Raw genomic sequence first — 19926 nt, forward strand, 5'->3', positions numbered from 1 at the left:
GAGTGGGATTTTCACAGGTTTCTTGGTTTCAGGCTTTAGTCAAGGTAGTTTTCTCTAATTGGCTGTAACAGCAAATGTGTGGGGGGTTGGGGAGTTTTCTTGCTACCTGGGATTGAATTCTATGACAATGGGTAAAGTGAAGATGGAGCCCACAGTAGTATTTGGAGGCCAATATTTCAACAAACTTAATCGTTTTTGTCTGTTCCATGGCCAACAAAAACAGAATGGCATGTTATAGAACAGCAGTGAACTGCTTCCTTTTATCCAAATTCTCTTTGCCATGTTTGTGTCCTACATTGCATTGTCATGTTAGAATCTGCACTTATCTTGTTTATATGTCAGTGTAAATTGGAGGTGAATTCTTCAAGTTCAAAATTTGTGTGGCCTGTTGTTTGTGTTCTTGGTTTGTGTATGTGGGTCAGTGATTTGTGTATTGGCAATGTCCACAGTACAGACAGGTTCTATCACCATGTCTGGGGTGTCCTTGATTGTGAGCAGGTCACTATCTGTAGGTGGCATTTCATAGGGTTTGGAATCGAACGTGTAATTTCATTGAAAACAGTAGTAATGTTTGAAACTCATGTCCTGTTATGGCAGGGTTAGAAGGTATATAGCTCCAGCTGTTTTGTGTAACATGTTTTCATCATTCAGATTTATTTATAGAATACATCATATAATACATGACCTATAGTTTGTTGCATGCATTGATGTACCAATCTTTTCGACACTTTGAATTTTTATCATGTTGCAGCATTTTGACTGTGGACAGAATATTTTACATGTTTCATCACATATCTACACTAGATATCTTGTAGTAGATACTTGGAATGGATAATGCCTAAAATAGTTCACAATTTGAATTCACAGTTATGTGTCCATAGCAACAGATGTGACAAGGTACAATAAGTGATAAAAGATGAAATACGTAGATAAGGTGGTCAACTGGTACATTTTGCTATGTGGGATTTTTTAAATCTTTGTTTTTCGTTTCCATGGTAACAAGTGTGACTTTGACTCATTTAATAGGAATGTGTTTTTGCAGAAAGCAACAGTTATAATCGTAACTGAGAAATATCGATGAAGTAAATACACATACATGCACTTTAGTCCTGAGACAATTCACTCTTGTATTTGGTGAATGGAACCATATCTCTCTTGAATTCATTATTTGTGCTCACTAGAATCAGATATTTTTATGGGAGATCTACTTATAATAAGTTTGTTGTTTATCTGAGTGAGATACGCAAAATGGAATATATTCAAGCCACACAGTAGAGTAACTTGTGTTAGTTTGCCAGACTGATTACAGCAATGTTATTAAGCTGTAAGCAGCATTTTTCTCTTTTTTTTTATATAGTAAGTATCATATGTTTCAAGTTAAGCAATTACATGAGATGTTTGTTATTTTACATTCTTGATATGCATTCATGAATAAATATTCGGATTCATCACTATATAGACCGCCTTTGTGGTGTAGTGGTTAGAGCATCCGCCAGGAGAGCAGGTCACTGGTATAATCCCTGGCTGTGTCATACCAAAAGACGTTAAAATATGGTACTTGTTGGTCCCTGCCTGGCGCTCGGCATTAATGGGTACAAGGACTGGTTGGCCCGATAGTCAGTATAATGTGTATTCATGCTTAACTGCAGCATGGTATCTCAGTGAGCCAGCACCATAAAACCAGTTGAAGACTGGACAAGTACACACAGCCACACATACACGCATGCACATCGTCATGTGAGCAAAATACAACATTAAACCCCATTTCACCTCGCCATTACTATATATTCGTAAAACATAAAAACTCATTCATTGCAGCGGTGGTGGGGTAGCCTAGTGGTTAAAGCGTTTGCTCATCACACCGAAGACCCCGGTTTGGTTCCCCACATGTGTACGATGTGTGAAGCCCATTTTCTGGCATCTCCCGCTGATATTGCTGGAATATTGCAAAAAGTGGCGCAAAACTTAACTCATTCATTGTTGCCCTAATACACATGCACCAAGACCTAATGTAAACTGGTGCTGATATTGTTGATGGAAAATTTGTCATTCTTATGTGACATCCATTAACTCATATCGATGCAGAAAATGACTTGACATACAAATACAATGTTCAGAAGCCCAATTCTTTTTTTTTTTTCGTAGCTGAATAAATACTCTTGCAGACAGGGATGGACAGATTAAGAACGAATACTTTCATCAATTTGGACAGTTTCTTGACTCGTTTCAACCAAAGTGATCAAGTTTTGATCTGCTTCAAATATATATTGACATGATTAAGAATCATAGGGTCTTAGAGTCTGCATGTTTGTTTGCTTGAAAATGGCCTGAAGAATGTTAGAGGCATTATTAAAAGCTGTTATGGAGCAGTATTATGAAAAATAGTATCTGTTTCTGCTGACATAAGAAAGAGCCTATAAGATGCACAATACTATGGCCTAAAAAATCTGATGAAAGTGTTCCTTTATTATTTTCCAGGTTTCTTCACAAGCACTGCGGGTGAAATTCTGGGAAAGAATAAAAGAACACTTGTACTTTCATGTGTTCCCTTATTTGTTTCCATGAGTATATTTACCTGCATTTTGCATGTATATGGGATTGTTACCTTTTAAGTGAAGCACCGCCTCCGTGGTGTAGTGGTTAGAGCGTCTGCCCTGAGAGTGGAAGGTCGCGGGTTCGATCCCCGACCGCGTCATACCAACAGACGTTAAAATATGGTACTTGTTGGTCCCTGCCTGGCGCTCAGCATTAATGGGTACAACAAGGACTGGTCGGCTCGGAGTCAGTATAATGTGTCTGAGTGGGGTATTCATGCTTCACTGCGGCATGGTATCTCAGTGGGCTAGCGCTATAAAACCAGCTTAAGTCTGGGCTAGTACAAGCAGCCACACATACACATACACACGCATGCACGTCGTCATATGAGGGAAATATTCTCAAGCACGACGTAAAACCCAATCTCACCTCACCTTTAAGTGAAGCTGTTTGAAGTGTGAACTGTGCAGACACAAAGTGTGTATGCTTTCTTTCATGTAGTTTACTGGTTGTTCTTTTCTTTATTTCTGTATGTCAAAGCAATGTTGCTAGAGTGAGCTTCAGTACCTCTGTCAGTTTGGAAGGGACATTGTATGCTCTGAAGCATTAATGAATGAACTTTTTTAAGGGTTTAACTGCTGAACAGGCACAGGTATTTGACTTTGAAACAAAATCTGTCGTTTTAACATCCTTGATAAATTCAACCAGAGGCATGGTGTCTCTTGATGTTTATGTTTACATTTTGTTTCTGTGTAGTTATTTTGTTATGTTTTCTTAACTTTGTACAATTTCTTTCTGCACATAAGTCATTTTGACAGCTGAAATTTAGGCAAATGATTAACAATTGTTTACCTAACATTCATTTCAGGTTACGGCACTTACACCTCTGACCCTGCAGGTGAGTGATCTTGATCATCAATATCATGGTCAGTCTGTGTTGGGTCAAGGGTCGCTATAGGGTCATGGTTATCACTCGCTCATCTATAACATTTTCATAATGATTTTCTCATTTCACAATTCAGGAAATATACTTCACCAAGCTTATCCTTGTCTTTGTCTTTCCAATCTTTACTGTTGTAAAGCACCTTTATGCTGTAATCATGTATGCATTGTATGTTGCTTGTATAGGGTCTACTCCAGGATAGGAGAATCAAGAAAATAACAAGTCATTATTATTATTATTAAAATCTTGGCCATTTGAACACAGCCCTCTTTACTTGTCCTTAGAGTTTTGCCCTGCCCCTGCCTGGACTAGAAAACAAATGTTTACTGTATTTTTGTTTTTGTCAGTTACTTTTAATTCCAATTGGTAGCAAAATTGATACTTTGAGAACTGTTCAAGAATCATGGCCATCAATTGCTACTCATCAGTGATTATTATCATTTGATTTCAACTCGTACTCAGCACAAATTAGTCTCAGGCTAGTGTACTAGCGTATGTTTCGAGGGTTATTTCACAGAAAGTATATGGATCAAACTGCAGTATTATATTTCTGTTGAGAATTTGCTATCCTGGATTAGATTCTGCTTGTGGTTATTGGGTTGTGTGATCTGCGAAACAAAGATAACCTGGTATTTCCTCTGCGTATGTTAGTTAGTGGACAGAATGTATTTCAAATGTCTCTCATGCCCAGTGTAGGCATGAGTTTAACAGATGATAATTCTGTGCATATAAAACAATTGTGTGTTGATCCTTTTGATTACATGGTCATTTTTATGTGAAGAGATCTGCCAACAGTGGAAACTGAATAGCTTAAATCATTCAGTAACATTTTCTGTTCATTTATCACTTTATGTTGAATCAGTTATATGTAGATTTATGTGAGGAGGTAAATGGTTCTAACTCTACTGGTGAAATCCAGTATATCTGTGCCTGTTTACTGGAGGGGCTTACCTCAAGCGGAATTTGGATGACCATGCCATTGCATTGTCTTTGTAATGAGCCGTAAAATGTTCCTTTTCTTAGATATGGTTAAAAAAATTATGCTTGCAAGTTTGGAAGGAACAGCTCTAGTCCAACCTTTGAGCAATTCAATTTCAAATCAAGACTGAAGACCCATATGTTCTTCAAGTATAACAATGACGTTTAAATCCAGTGAACACTTCCTCTGATTTTTATCTGTACATATTTCCCTTTGTAGTGCTTTGAGCAGGCATATCTGTCTGGATTGCACTCATTATAAATGCACATTTATTATTATTTATTATGATTAAGAAAGCAGTGCAAGAGCTAACTTGTAGGCAGATTGTGTGGTTAAGATGTGTAACCTAACTGATTGTGTGATTGTTCTCAGTGGTGAGGGTTGTTGCTCATAATGTCAGCCACTAGTTTGCTCTGTGTTAATGTATCAGTAATGCTGCTGACAGCAGAACAAGACAGCCATCTGTCAACTTGTGTGTTATTATGGTCATGCCTGTGGTATCACAACACAGGGATGTAGCTGGGACCTCAGGGACTAACAACCACACAAGGTTGTTGAATAAAGCAGGAATGTCAAGGGTCCTTAAAAGTCTAAGGGGTACCTAGCAATGGCCACCAGAATTTACTGTATTCTAAGCAATGCATGTATCCAAACAACCAGTTAATGAAATAAAAGAAGAGATGCAATTTCACCTGTAACAATTCTGATCAATATTCACCCTTATAAAACTCCTGAAATTCTACTTGTCCCTGGGATATCTTTGAACATTGGATAAAATGCTTTGAACCACATGCTGTACTAAGTTCCAGCTCTGGCTGCTGATGTAAATACGCTCCCTTCATATGTTTATTGGTTGACTTCCAAAACCCAGAATTCTTTGCACACAAAATGTAGTGTGAAGTCAACAAATAACGTAATGGTATAATATTAACAATTGTGTAAGAAAATCAACTAGATGTAAAAATTACTTCAAAATACTGCAAAATACATTGGCAGTATAAACTGCAATATGTGTGGTATTAGCAATGATAATAATTATTCACCTGGCTCTGTGGCAAAGCTTCTAAAATAAGCCTAAGATGATACCAAGGGTGAAAATATGTGACCTGGACTGCTAGTCATCAAACTTAGGTTGGGGAAAAAACAAGTTGGTTGATTTGGTGCTGGTGATTTGGGTGACTTACTCTGCGAGTGTGAGTTTGAATCAACCCAAAACGTGAGTCATTACTCTACTGAGAAAGTATAATACAAAACCAACATATAACTTATATTGAAAATAAGATTTTCACACCCCTGCTTGTCTTGATGTAATATTAGATGAGAAAGGCATGAACTTGAGCTAATGTGGTCAAAAGAAATATGAAGTTTATTCTGGATTAATTGAAAGCTGTTCTAGAAGATTCCAGATTACACTAGACTTAAAAGCACCAAACTTTCACACCACTGCATACATCAGATGGAGTTTCTGACACCTGATTATTGTTCAAACTCAATCTTATAAACTCCCATCTGCATCTTAACTGAAATAGTATTATACAATTACAACATTGTTTAACTCTGAAATTCACTGTCATAAATCAGTAGTGAGTTGCATGTGCAAGATTTGTTTTATTTGTAAATATGCCAGTCTGGATCAGACAATCCTGTGATCAACAGCATGAACGTCGATTTACAAAATTGGGTGAGTGAGTGTGAGTGAGTTTGGTTTTACGCCGCTTTTAGCAATATTCCAGCAATATCACGCCGGGGAACACCAGAAATGGGCTTAACACATTGTACCCATGTGGGGAATCTAACCCAGGTCTTCGGCGTGACGAGCGAACACCTTAACCACTAGGCTACCCCACCGCCCTATGGGATATGATGACATGTGTGTAATTGTCTGAAAAAACATTTGTTAATAATAATTCTGAATGGTCCGAAATAATCCCATGTGTGTTTCTTAGTTTGCTTCTAACTTTAAAATGTATTTTATTCCTGTCTCCAAGATGTGAATTAACTCTCTTACATACAATAGGTTAATTGTTTGATAGGTAAATCATGATGGCTACCTCTTCCCTACCAACAGTTGTTTATTTCTCCTCCTCTTCTCCTCCTATTTTAGATGATTTTCACAAAGGAAATGAAGAGAGTGAAAATGTTTGGTAGGGTCAGTGCTGGCATTTCTCCTGAATGTGGGAGTGCATCATGAACACTATTTGGCCTACCAGTAAAGTTACTACCAATATGGAATCAACGTATCATATGGAGTAGCCACATTGATCTTTTTCCCATTAGAGAATCAAGTAATTAGGAGTGTAGCCCGAGGTAGCCAACTATTAAAAAGAGATAATTGACTATAGTGTGTCACAGTCTCGCTGTAACTCAGCAGTAATTGAATTGTCTTCTGGCATTCTGCCTTGCTTTAAATGTCATCTCTTACTTGTATTAGATTAGTTGTCATCTGACCAGCATGGCCACAGATTTGGATTATCACCATGTTCTAAATAACACATAGAATGGATAAGAATAAACGTGTTCAAAATACTCTTCAATTACCGTGTGTCCCTCAGATAAATGTGTGTGACAACTACATTTTCATCGTTACAAACATAGATGTTGAATGACATGAAGTAACAGAGTTGCTCAATATCAGTAGAATAAATGAGTCAATCTCAGTAGGAGAAAGTTAGGTCTTAAAATAGATTTTGCTGATTACACAATGCCATTTAGAAAGTGGTCAAATGTAACATATGTTATATTTGGGATTACACTTTCTTAGTAAAGTACAGATTCTAGTACGTTTTGGGCAGAGTCCCATCTGGGATAGGAACCCACACCTTCAGAGTTAGGCACCTAAACACCAGCACACATTTTCAGTTGAAGTCAAGGTGGCGGAGCGGGTTAGGCAGCTGACTTTGTGTCCTGGCGATTAGGTGCCTGACTCTGAGGGTGTGGGTTCGAGTCATAGATGGGACTCTGCCCAAAAAGTACTAGCATCTGTACTTTACTAAGAAAGTGTAATCCCAAATATAACATATGTTACAGTTTTTGCTGAATTAAAACATCAGTGATAAATTTCAACATGCCTTTGCCAAGAGTGGTATAAATGTCATAGATAAGGATGTCTGTGGCCCACCTGTAGGACCTGTGTCATCAAAGCGGTGTTGTCAGTATGTAGATATACCCACATGGCTGTGTTTAAACATTGTGGTTGTACAAACCAATCCATTTCCATATTTTCAGTGTATATGTATATGTAAAAAACACAGCTATGCAGGGGATAAGTAAATTATACACTCCATAATGAATCATGATGTTTCACCCTCATTCTAAAACATTACTGTGAGCATGTAACACCATGTTCTGCAGGTCTGTACTGAATTACACAGTTTAATCATCCTGTTATTATACACTATGTTTGGAAAAGTGTTTGTATATCAGGAATTATGTTAGTAATATATTTTAATGATTATATTGAAACTTTCAATCAGTTTTGCTTGTATTATTTTATTGAAATTGTGTGCCAACCCACCATTCTTTAAGAGTTTACTGCGATTTATGCACTGACAGCAACTTCAGTTGACAGATTGGATATAGTCATCATAAATTCCATACTTTGACTTGTGAAAAATCCTTTGTTTTTCCTTAACTAATATAAGTCGACAATGTTTTTTGTAATCCATTAACAGTGGCTTGTCTAACTGTTCAATATTTTGAAACATATCAAGTCACATGTACCAAAGTGCTAAGCTTATGGAAAGATTTTTTAAAATATGTATTGTAAAGGCTGGAACTATGAAAACACATCTTTGAAGGGCATTTAGATGTGGAATGCATAAGAAAGCAAGATTTTATGGATGTCAACTTCTTTATTGTGAGTAACACAACGTTTTCACCTGATGAAGCAGCAAACATACTCCGAAACGTCATGTTATTCACAATAAAGAAGCTGACATCCATAAAATCTTGCTTTTCTTTTTCTTAAGAAAACACAATTTTGGAATATACTGTTCCTTATTCTATAATTAAAATTCTTGTGATGCATCAAAGTTGTTGACCAAATCACTTGTAGGTAAGTGTATATGGTTTACTAAAAAAAATACACAAATCTTAATCTGTGTATAAAATAATTCCTGTCACTAGTGTTAGAACAGGAAATACAATTTATTATTATAAATCATTATGTTGTGTAGTTGTATCTTAAATTTCAACTTTTGATGGGCCATGTTTGTCATCACATTTTCATTGAGGTTTGACAGTTGCAAGTTTGTCTTTATACTTTGTCAAATGCCACCAAATGAAGTGGAAAATCCTTTTTGGGTGGCCAGACACATTTAGCAAACTCTAGATTTTTAAATTTATCATATCTCACATATTGTACTCTATCTCTCTCTTAGATTCAACAGTTGAGTGAAAATGAACTGTAACAAAGTTTTCAGCCTCTCTCAACAGCTGGCCCGGAACACACCCCTGCTACCCCATCAGGTAGCTTGGGTAGCTCCTGGGAAGCATGCAGCTTGTCCCCTGATTGGTCATGTGACGCTCCTTTGTAGTCATTCTCACTTGAGTGCAGATGTGCTGTGACTTTATCAAATACATTGACTGGTATATTGTTGCCTTATTCTGTGATCATGGGAAAAGAAGGCTCTTCTTCAAGGAAAAGGAACGTTTGCGCCAAATGTAGGAAAACCTTGTCTGCATTAGACCCTCATGAATCTTGCAGTTACTGCATTGGACTTTCTGGCAGGGAGAGCCATTGCAGCTTATGCCACAAAATGGACGACGATAGCTTTGCTAGCTATGGGAAGGTGGGAAGTAGACACCTTTCTGACCGGGATTCCAGACAGAATCCAGACAAATTTGGTCCCTCTTTGGCCAAGAAGATTTCCTGAATGAGATGATCCCTATAGTTTCATTAATCACTCAGCCTACCATTGCAACAGGCACCCAGATGTTACAAGCTGCTACACCGATGCAGCCAATAATTCCAGTGTCTTGGAACCATCGTTCCCAAGATACACAGTCGAATCCCAATGATGACGTTGATATGATAGTGCGGGCTATACTCCTAGCGTTGAAGAGTACTCAGCAGTCGCAACCTAAGTCTACGGATCAACGCCCCCAAGTCCAACCTCCAAGTTTGTCGCGCCGACCTTTGATGCCACGCCATATAACTCCTCCATCACCTACACTATCAGAACCTTTGAAACGTCAAAAACTGCAGGTTGAAGAATCAATGCGACGCAAACGACCGGTACACAATGTTCCAAAGAACCCTGATCTGAGGGAAGCATTGCGACGCAAAGGACAACCCTACAACAAACATTCGCGAAGCTGGAACTCAGCTCACAAAGTTGAGTCAAGTGAACAAAGACTGTCAGAGACTTTCACACGACTAGGATCTTCTGCTCTTAGTAGTTCCCATCCTAGATTCTCCAGTGGGTGGGAGAATTGGGGCATATGCGTACAACTGGACAGTTTGGGGAGACCTTTGATGCCTCGCCATACAACTCCTTCATCAACTACACTGTCGGAACCTTTGAAACGTCAAAAACTGCAGGTTGAAGAATCAATGCGATGCAAACGACCGACGCACAATGTTCCAAAGAACCCTGATCGGCGGGAAGCATTGCGACGCAAAGGACAACCCTACAACAAACATTCGCGAAGCTGGAACTCAGCTCACAAAGTTGAGTCAAGTGAACAAAGACTGTCAGAGACTTTCACATGACTAGGATCTCCTTTGATGCCTCGCCATACAACTCCTCCGAAGAACCCTGATCTGCAGGCAGCATTGCGACACAAAGGTTCTTTTCATCCCAGGACAAGAAGACAACCCTATGACAGAGTTTCGCGAAGCTCGAACTCAGCTCACAAAGGTGAGTCAAGTAAATAAAGAGTGTCAGAGACTTTTGCACAACTTGGATGCTCCACCCTTAGTCGTTCTGACACTAGATTCTCCAGTGGGTGGGAGAATTGGCGCATATGCGTACAACTGGACAGTTTGGGGAGACCCCTTCATCGTATCTAGTCAGCTTGGGCTACTAACTACCTATCATCAGATCTCTACCTTTGACAAACATGCCAATTCAACGAACCTATCCTTCAGCACAGGTATTAGCTCTTCAAGCCATTCTGAGTTTGTTACTACAGAAATGAGCAATCGAATCTCTCTTAGTACCTGGTAGTCCTGGTACCAAACAAAGATTCAGACAAACTTCAGCTGATATTCATCATGAAGATCTTCAATGCCACATATCTCGAACCTCCCCCACACTTGAGAATGTCCTCTGTTGCTCTGCTTCGAACGATCCTCAAACCATGAGACTTCATGATCAGTCTTGATCTACAAGATGTGTAAATGTTCTGATTTTCCCTGACCATCGGAAGTACCTGTGGTTCATGTTTCAAGGCATCCATTACCAATGGAAGGTCCTCCCATTTAGCATTTCTAAGGCTCTGTGGCTATTTACCCGCATCACGAAACCCATCGGGAAGTTTCTACATTGCCGGAGAATCGCCTTCGAGGCTTACATCAAAGATTTTGTAAAGGCCCACAGTAATCGACAGATCCTCCTACAACATCTACAATTCACTGCCAAGCTGCTTCACCAGCTAGTGTGGATTATCAACACCAAGAAGTCAGAGTTGATTCCAACTCAACGACCTCAGTTCATCAGGGCCATGTTCAACACTCATCTGGGGAAGCTGTTCGTTCCCAACGACAGATGGTCAAGATTCAACGCATAGTACCACTAGCGTTGGCTCAAGAGAGAACTCAGTGGCAGTGGCAATGGCAGGAGTTACTCGGTCTGCTAACATCAGCCCAAGCCCTCACAATCAGAGGTCAACAACAAATGCGCCCAAGCCAGAGATTTATACGTCTGGTCAATGGAGTGACGAAAGTAGCAGGATCGACGCATGGGGATCATCGATCCTACTACCTTCGTCACTCCATCAGTAGCTTCAATGGTGGCTCGACCCACTCATCACCTGTTCGTTGATGCATCACCTCAAGGATGGGGAGCTCATCTTCACAATCGTCAAGTGGCAGGGCTTTGGTCGTTCACCGACCAATCCCTACACATAAACAAACTTCAGTTCAAAACAGTTATCCTAGCCATACAACATTGGGCTAAGGATCTACAATCGACCGGTCTTCTCATACAATCAGACAACTCAACGGCAGTGTGGTACATCAATCATCTGGGTTCAACAAGATCGTCACACCTTCTAAATGGGGCGATGCACATCTTCCAACTGATAGACTCCCTGTCAAGTTCCGCAAGAGCCAGACACATACCGGGAGTAAAGAATGTCATTGCCGATGCTCTTTCTCGACCAGATCAGCCGTCTCCTATCTTCAGATCTGTTTGTCTCCCAATCACCAACCATCATATAGATCTATTTGCGAATAGGTTTAACTATCAGCTACCCAGATTTGTATCACCTATCCCTGGACACTCGCATGGGATCAAGGCGCTCTTGCAATCTCATGGGAGAACCTAATTGCTTATGCCTTTCCCAGATTGTTGCTGAATATATCTACAACATCTGAGAATGTCTAGGAAATTGAATGCGTACCCTTGCTACCTATTTAGTAGCTATCAACACTGTTGTAGCTACGCAACAGGAATTAAGATTTCCACTGTACCTGAACTCCAGTCCCTACTGCGTTCCTACAAGTTGTCTGATCAATCCAAGAAGTTTCCGACCTGGGACCTCTCCATCGTTCTACGACATCTCATCTCGGATGTTTATGAACCTCTACAGGAAAAGAACTTTGATCGCATTACCTTCAAGACTTTCTTCCTGGTACCGTTACCGACTGCTGCACGTATGTCAGAACTCCATGCCTAGGCAGTTTGAGAGGAAAAAGCATGGCAGAGTTATTTTCTGGGTCTTCATATTGAAAAATAACTGCCAAGACAACCGGATAGACACTGCTATACCGCTGTTGTCCATGATACTCAGGCCTGACAACATAGATCTCACTGTCCTGTCAAAGCTTTGAAGATGTACATAACTAACTTTCTTGCAAGATCGCAGGCTACATAAACGCCTGTTCATCCCGCTTTCAAAAGACTCCTAAGCAGAAGTCTCCTGTACTACATATCTTGCAAGCCTACACATTCGCCAGACTTCCCCCTCCAGCTGCATCGAACCCTCATGAGTATGGGGCCCAAGCATCAATGATGGCTATTCATTGCAACTGCTCTTTAACATCGATTATGGAGGGATGTTTTTTGGAGGTTGGAGATGGTCTTTGCTTCCCACTACCTACGCGACCTATCAGTTCTGGACGTTGAAGGACTTCATCAGCAACACTCTGGGTCATCACACTGCAATCACAACAGGGCGGTTAGGTCATAGACAGTTTCGAAGCAGGGGTTGAAAGATGGTGGATTCTGGGGTACTTTTCAAATCGTCACGAAGCAGGAGTACCTGTCTGAGTTCCATCATTTGTATTGACAACTGATAGGGCAAAAAACACGTAAACTCGGGATCGCCAAAACCCTGGGAGTTTTGTGCTAAGGGGTTTTCCATGGAGCAACCGTCACAAGTGAGCTTATGCAAGTTAATGGAAGATTGCATTCAAGCTGGCCTCCTTGTGTTACATCACCATTATCATCACGGTTGTCATCTATCAACATAGAAGCAGGGTAATCAACCGTCCAACCATGGGATAAGTACAATACGTGATGTAGGATAAGTTTAAAAATTTGAAAATTTGAACTATAAATTGTATATAATACTTTTCCTATCTCACGTGATGGATTCCCACCCGACCAACAACACTACACAGATTACTACTATCTGCTCCAATTCGAGAATGACTATGAAGGAGCGTCACATGACCAATCAGGGGACAATCTGCACGCTTCCCAAGAGCTGCCTCAGCTGTCCAGACCTGATAGGGAGGCAGGGGTGTGTTTGGGGCAGCTGTTCAGAGAGGCATAAAAACTTTGTTACAGTTCGTTTCCACTCAACTGTCGAACCTAAGAGAGAGAGTACAATACGTGAGATAGGATAAGTTTTATAAATATACAATTTATAGTTAAAATTTTCAATTTTACAGACCATCACCCTTGTCAGTTACAGGTCAAAAGGGTAATGTTGCTGACAGTAGTTTAAAATAACAACAACTTAATTTATAGGCATACACTTTTGAAGACATGAAAATTATTTTCATTTGTGTGTTTTAGTCAAGATCACTGAGAAATGTTAAACATGGTTTCAGTTTGTTCAGAGACAGTGGAAACTATTCAATTTTCTAAATTTAATAAATGAACAATTTCATTTCTCTTAAAAAGGTTTCCAAGCAGCAAAGTTGTTTAAAGAAAAGCGATTGTTTTGTTGAAGATATGGGTAACTTTTTTTTTTACAAGGAGTGAACTAAGCCCAACTCACTCACTCACTCACTCACTCACTCCCAGGTGAATGTCCAACAGCAAGTTGCCCTTCTGTCTGACATGTGTTGTTGTGTATGTTTCAGGTCCCATAGACTTCAGTAACAAACACTTGTCAAGTAGTCATCCAGACCCCACACCTTCAGGTCTACCCGTCCACCCTGATGTGCGATTCAAGCACCTGCCTTTCTATGACGTCCTTGCTGAACTGATGAAGCCAACTAGTCTAGGTAAGTTGAAGGCATCATTGTAGCCATGACTGCTGCAGACAGAAGAATGTATACAGTGGCTCAGTCACTAAATACTAAATACTCAATGTCTTATCAAATATATGTGGCCATGAGACTTTGACCCAAAAAGGCTTGAGTTGAGATAAATCAATGATGCGTAAAAATGTAATATCTGGAAATGTTAAATTGTGTCAGGCGATACATCAAGACAGTTTCAGTTTGCCTGCTTTCAGTGTATTGTGCTCTTGCAGTCCATATTGTCGATGGCAATTCATACATTTTTATGAGTCTCAATGTGTTAAGAAAACACAAAATAAAGTTTTAACAGTTGTTGGATTAGTTAATCATTATCCCATATCTAGATGAGGATATATTTCTTTAAATTTGTTGTTGTGAATGTGTGAAATCTTTTAACAGTTCCAAAGAACAATGGCAGATTCCAAGAGTCCTTCTTTGTCTTTCACCTGACACCTCAGCAAGCACAAGATATTGCCATGTCAAGGTAAGTGGATACATAACTTAGAGTCTTAACAAGGTGGGCTGGGCCTGAAACTGATGGAATATGCATCTTGACCAGAGTTGATGTGGACATGATTCTGATGGAATATGTTAAAGGGGGAAGGATGTAAATGTAATGGAGTAGCATGAACATCTGTGATCTGTTTTGAGATGGAGTAGCCAGAAGATATGTAGGATTGACCGGCAACAGATTAGGAGTCATGACAGTCACAGGACGGAGGTGATAAATGTCACCTGTTCTATTCATTTTTGACTGTCTGGTTACTTTGCTAGGTTTTACCTTGACACAAGAACATGGAGGTCCCGTGGACCCCTAATTATTAGTTTTAAGGGTCTTTGAGGGTCCTGTAAAGTAACTGTGTAGAGGGTAATCATGTGTTTGATAATTTCTTTAGAGGCTGGAATGAATCATTGAGCATGTGGACTGATGTATGAATGATACACATAACTGCTCAGAAACAAACAGCCAACCAATTTACAAAGTCCTAGATGTGTTGTGGGTACAATGAATAATATTGTGCGTCCCTGTGGATGCAGTGAATGATTTTTCTGAGTCCATTATCTACATTTGTGTGTACTGGAAGCACATTTGTGCATCGCTTAAAACCCTGCTTTGTGTTTACACAGGTATTTTGGGTGAAAAGCATTACAGAGTGTCAGGCAACCTCCTGGAATCAAGTTTCCAATGAGGCAGAAAGGTTTTGACTAGCATGCTCCAGTCACATGCACCCACGTGACAGCATCTGTTTATAGATGGCTATTCCCTCGAACCCACTTTTATTGAATTGATTTTCTCTAATTTTATGACACTATGCATCATTAATGTCCAGTATATCTAAATGACTATGTTCTCATTATAGGGATTTCCGGCCTGGGGCCAAGTGTGAATATACAGTCCAAGTACAGCTCAGGTAGGTCTGGAACTATTTGGTGTCAGTTACCATTGCTTGTTCAGTCTCCCGAATGGCTCCTATGTAAATATGATGATATTTGTTGCAGGTTTTGTTTGCTAGAAACAAGTTGTGAACAAGAGGACAATTTCCCTCCTAGCATCTGTGAGCGGGTCAATGGAAAAATGGCACCATTGCCTGTGAGTTTTTCTTGGCTTTTCAGAGAAATATTTCTAATTGTTAAATATTGTTGTGAACTGCATTTTCATTTTTAAAGTGAGTCAAATTCATGGCTCCAAGAAACATTATTAAACAAAGAAAAAACAAACAATGAATTCTTAAACTGATAAATAACTCAAATAATTTTAATACCAATTCTGATTTTGTCCTTACAATTTTGTGGTGTCAGCTCTATCTGATTGATTGCCTCCTCTGGTATTCCCATGTTGCTGGTGTAGAATATACCTGGGTAAAGTGTGTTACACATTCACTTCCTGAAAAGGTTACACAACTTGTGATACCAGAAAGATGCAGATGGTTTGTGCTATCACACTAGTGCTGATTCATATATGTTTTTTACATTGTTTGATCAACATTTGCTACTTTTCAGAATCCCATTCCCACAAGTAAACCAGGTATAGAACCCAAACGACCGGGCAGGTCAGTCGACATAACCTCCATATGTCGCTTATCACCAACCGTATCTAATCAGTTGGATGTTTCATGGGCCTCCGAGTTTGGACGGGTACGTCATGTCGTATGTCCTAGTGTAGTACACAGCTGTCCCACAACTGTACTTCTCTTTCAGATAATCACCAATAGAAGCAAACCATGTGTGGCGCGCCCACTGGACATTTCTTTTCTCACATCCAAAATAGAGAATATAACACAACAACTTCACTTGTCATGGTCGGTAGAAAATGAAAACGGGGGTGGTAGGTATATAGGAAAATGAAAACTCACGGCACAGTTGAGCATTGTTCCTTAACACCCCAGACTATAACTAGTCACCGACAAATGTTACATTGTTCCACCTCACTGCTACTAACTGTTGACACAACAATCATCCGAAAAACCTCAGAAATGTCCTCAAATGTTTAATCTCCAGGGTTCTTTATAAGTTAGTTATGTCATTCTCACTAAACACTTTAGTAATTTTCCTATTATATGTATGTAAAGATACTTGTTTAACTGTTTTGATGACAAGATGTTCGAGCTTAATCACTGCATTGAAGATATAACCAGTGGATAAATAATATTTATTCTGATAATACAGAGTTGCATAAAAGCTTTTTAAAGAGCTATTTTGAAGTTTTATGTATTTCAAAGTAAGACAAAGATCTAAAGAACCATGAACCTTTTTAATAATTTGATCTAGGATATTTTATTATCTGAATGCTTTCCTATGTTTGTTGTTTGTTGATGTGTACAAATGGAATTATGTCTGGCATGGCACAGTTGTTGACCTTATTTGACATTCTGTTTTTGTTATATTTCTGGGTGATGGGAATCTCATTAACGGAGCAAAGGTGCTTGGTGCCAAGACACCTTTTCCTTCAGAAATAAAAAGTTCCTATGCATGACTTGATTTCAACTGATAGAAGAACAACAGAAAATCATTATTGATGATTATGACACTCTTGGAGATAGAAAAAGAAATATGTTAATCACTCTAGACAAATTTTTTAATAGTATTTTGACAAATCTCTTCTTTGTTTTTGTTTTTTTAAAAGCTGTGTTTAGCCACATTTTAGCCAGTTCTAATACTGTGGAAATGTAACAATGTCCATGATGCAAACATATATATGTATGTGGATGATAGTAAATGTTCTATACAATTTACGCAGTGTTCCATAGTGGAACTTCATGTCCAGAGTTTCAGGTTGTGGATTTATTTTCTAGATTTACCCCAGTAGTGGGCATTGATCTTGAATGCCCATGGGATTCGCAAAGGTTGAAGCATCTGATGCCTGGGACCTAGGGAAATACTCTGCATGCCTTGTTAAAACTGTTCAGGGGGCATTATACCTAATTACTAGAATTGTATACCCCACAGACCTGCTTCCATATACCTTGTTCTACATCTTATGCATTCGTTGTTTGTTTCAGGGCTACTGTCTGGCTATTTACTTGGTGCGGAGACTCACATCAGATATATTGTTACAGAGGTTAAAACAGTTTGGAAATCGACATCCAGATCATACAAGAGCGCGCTTAGTAAGTTCCTTTCTGGAAACAAACACTGAAACTCCTTTGAGTAATTGGGTGATTACCTAAAGTACTTGGGGATATTTCCAAGAGCTGTCAGTTTTCAATCAATATAGCTCCTATCTTCCTCTCCCATCTACAATGACTGTTGAACATGTTGGATCCAAGAATTACTGTTTATGTGATGCGTGAAATCATGATAATGTGCCTCTGATTCACATGTATATTAGTATTCAGCTTTACCTCTTCACAATAATGACATAATCTGGCAATACAGAGAATATAGTCTGTATAGTGGATATGGTTGATATCATATTTTTCTCCTTTAATTCCTCCCAACTTGTTATCATGGAACAAAATCACTATGTGTTAACAGCATTATTGCAGATATATCAAGTTGTCACATACCAAGCGTAGAATATATTACATTTTGTAACTTGTTTCTTTCAGTCAAAGAAAAATTAGCGCATGATCCAGACAGTGAAATAGCAACCACAAGTCTACGAGTATCTCTGGTCTGTCCTGTAAGTATTCACACTGAGATGATGTAAGACACCTGTCAGTAGTCTTTGGTTGTACACCCTGGCATTGACAGAACACTTCAAGATGTTCCCCCTTATATACATTCCTTTCCCCTTCATGGATGATCATTGAAGCGACCTGGTCTTAGTCCACCCCTGTTAGACTTCTAGGTTCGAATTGGTGTCCAGCAACTTATGAAGAGGGCGTCAGGCTGTATCAGGTTGTCAGACTCAGTGCCTTACTTGCCTGCAATGTCAATCAGTGGATTGTCTGATCTTAACATAACTTCCCCCACAGGGCATCATAATACTGAGTGTGGCATCAAACCACATTCACATGCACATTTTGTGAGAGATTGATGTTATTGAATGCATTGGGATAGTAGGAATAGCTCGCCTATATTTTACATCATTATTCAGTTGTGTAGGGTCCCATGCTAGGTGCCTTAGTTGTCTCTTGGATGACATTAACTGATTGTGTTGATTCCAGTTGGGCAAGATGCGCATGCAGATTCCATGTCGAGCAAGTACGTGCACTCACCTCCAGTGTTTTGATGCCACAACGTTCCTCATGATGAATGAGAAGAAGCCGACATGGGTGTGCCCTGTGTGTGATAAACCTGCTCCTTTTGACAAGCTATTGATAGATGGGTATGTATGAAGTACCTGCTAGCTTCTGTAGGGAGTGTTTGCAACACAAAAGAAGAATCGTTCTTTGTTTCAGAGTAGAGTAAATGTGACGAATTCCTAACTGCAGTGTCAGGAGCAGGACATAGGGAAATTATTGTGATTTTTAAACTTTTACCTGAGGCTGTGGAGTAGCCTAGTGGTTAAGGCTTTGGCTCGTCACGCCGAAGGCCCCGGTTTGATTCCCCACATGGGTATAATGTGTGAAGCCCATTTCTGGTATCCCCTGCCGTGATATTGCTGGAATATTGCCAAAAGCGGCGTTAAACCATACTCACTAAACTAAAATATATTACCACAAATGACTTACTACCACAGTGCATTACAAGAATAGTGTGAAAATTAATTTGGTACACCAATTATTGATTGCCTGTTTCAGGGTCCCAACCTGTGTGGTTGATGACTTTCCATCATGTTACATATTAAGCTCATATGATAATTCATTTTTGAATCTAATTCACTGAGGTTTCAGGGCCTGTAAGTATTTCAGAGTACAGTAACAAATCAATTTGGCTTCTCTCATTCACCTTCAAATCATTGCTTGATTTTCAGTTGATTATCTATTGCTTTTTTGAAGTCAGTGATAATCATTGATATTGCCTCCAATTCTGATTTGACATGACACAAATTTGTTGTTACATTAATCTTGTAAAATTACCTTTGCTTTGATGATGTGGAAATCTTCAATGAACTTTGAACTGTTGTAGGTATTTTGTGGAGATCTTCCGGAAGTCCCCAGAGGGAAGTGAGATTCAGTTCCATGAGGATGGCAGCTGGAGCCCCATGAAGCACAGCAAGGAAACACATGTGATATCTAGTCCCTCAGTGAAAGCCTCAAGTTCCACGTCAGCTGCATCAGCCTCAACTGCCCCCTCATCAGACAAAGGTAACCCTTCGTGCACTAGAAATAGATTCTCTCTGTATATAGGTAAAATGATCTGCGTACAAGTTAAGACTAAGTAGGTGCGAAGATTATCTGTTAAACATTTGAAACTGGATTTGGCCTTCCCGCTCCCATCTTC

General features: G+C 39.4%; 1 protein-coding gene across 1 annotated transcript in view; it reads left to right on the forward strand.

The window, feature by feature from the left end:
• Nucleotides 1–19926, forward strand: part of LOC124271563 (E3 SUMO-protein ligase PIAS2-like) — a 32570-nt gene that overhangs the window by 9092 nt on the left and 3552 nt on the right. Inside the window, exons 4-13 of the mRNA XM_046706702.1 lie at nucleotides 3404–3433; nucleotides 13936–14079; nucleotides 14497–14581; nucleotides 15459–15509; nucleotides 15598–15688; nucleotides 16099–16233; nucleotides 17598–17709; nucleotides 18147–18220; nucleotides 18708–18868; nucleotides 19612–19790. Of these exons, the coding sequence (XP_046562658.1) occupies nucleotides 3404–3433; nucleotides 13936–14079; nucleotides 14497–14581; nucleotides 15459–15509; nucleotides 15598–15688; nucleotides 16099–16233; nucleotides 17598–17709; nucleotides 18147–18220; nucleotides 18708–18868; nucleotides 19612–19790 (1062 nt within the window). The remainder of the gene's footprint in view (nucleotides 1–3403; nucleotides 3434–13935; nucleotides 14080–14496; nucleotides 14582–15458; nucleotides 15510–15597; nucleotides 15689–16098; nucleotides 16234–17597; nucleotides 17710–18146; nucleotides 18221–18707; nucleotides 18869–19611; nucleotides 19791–19926) is intronic.

This window comes from Haliotis rubra, unplaced genomic scaffold (genome assembly GCF_003918875.1).
Source record: "Haliotis rubra isolate DU_JTF1 unplaced genomic scaffold, ASM391887v1 Scf161, whole genome shotgun sequence".
NCBI lineage: Eukaryota > Metazoa > Mollusca > Gastropoda > Lepetellida > Haliotidae > Haliotis > Haliotis rubra.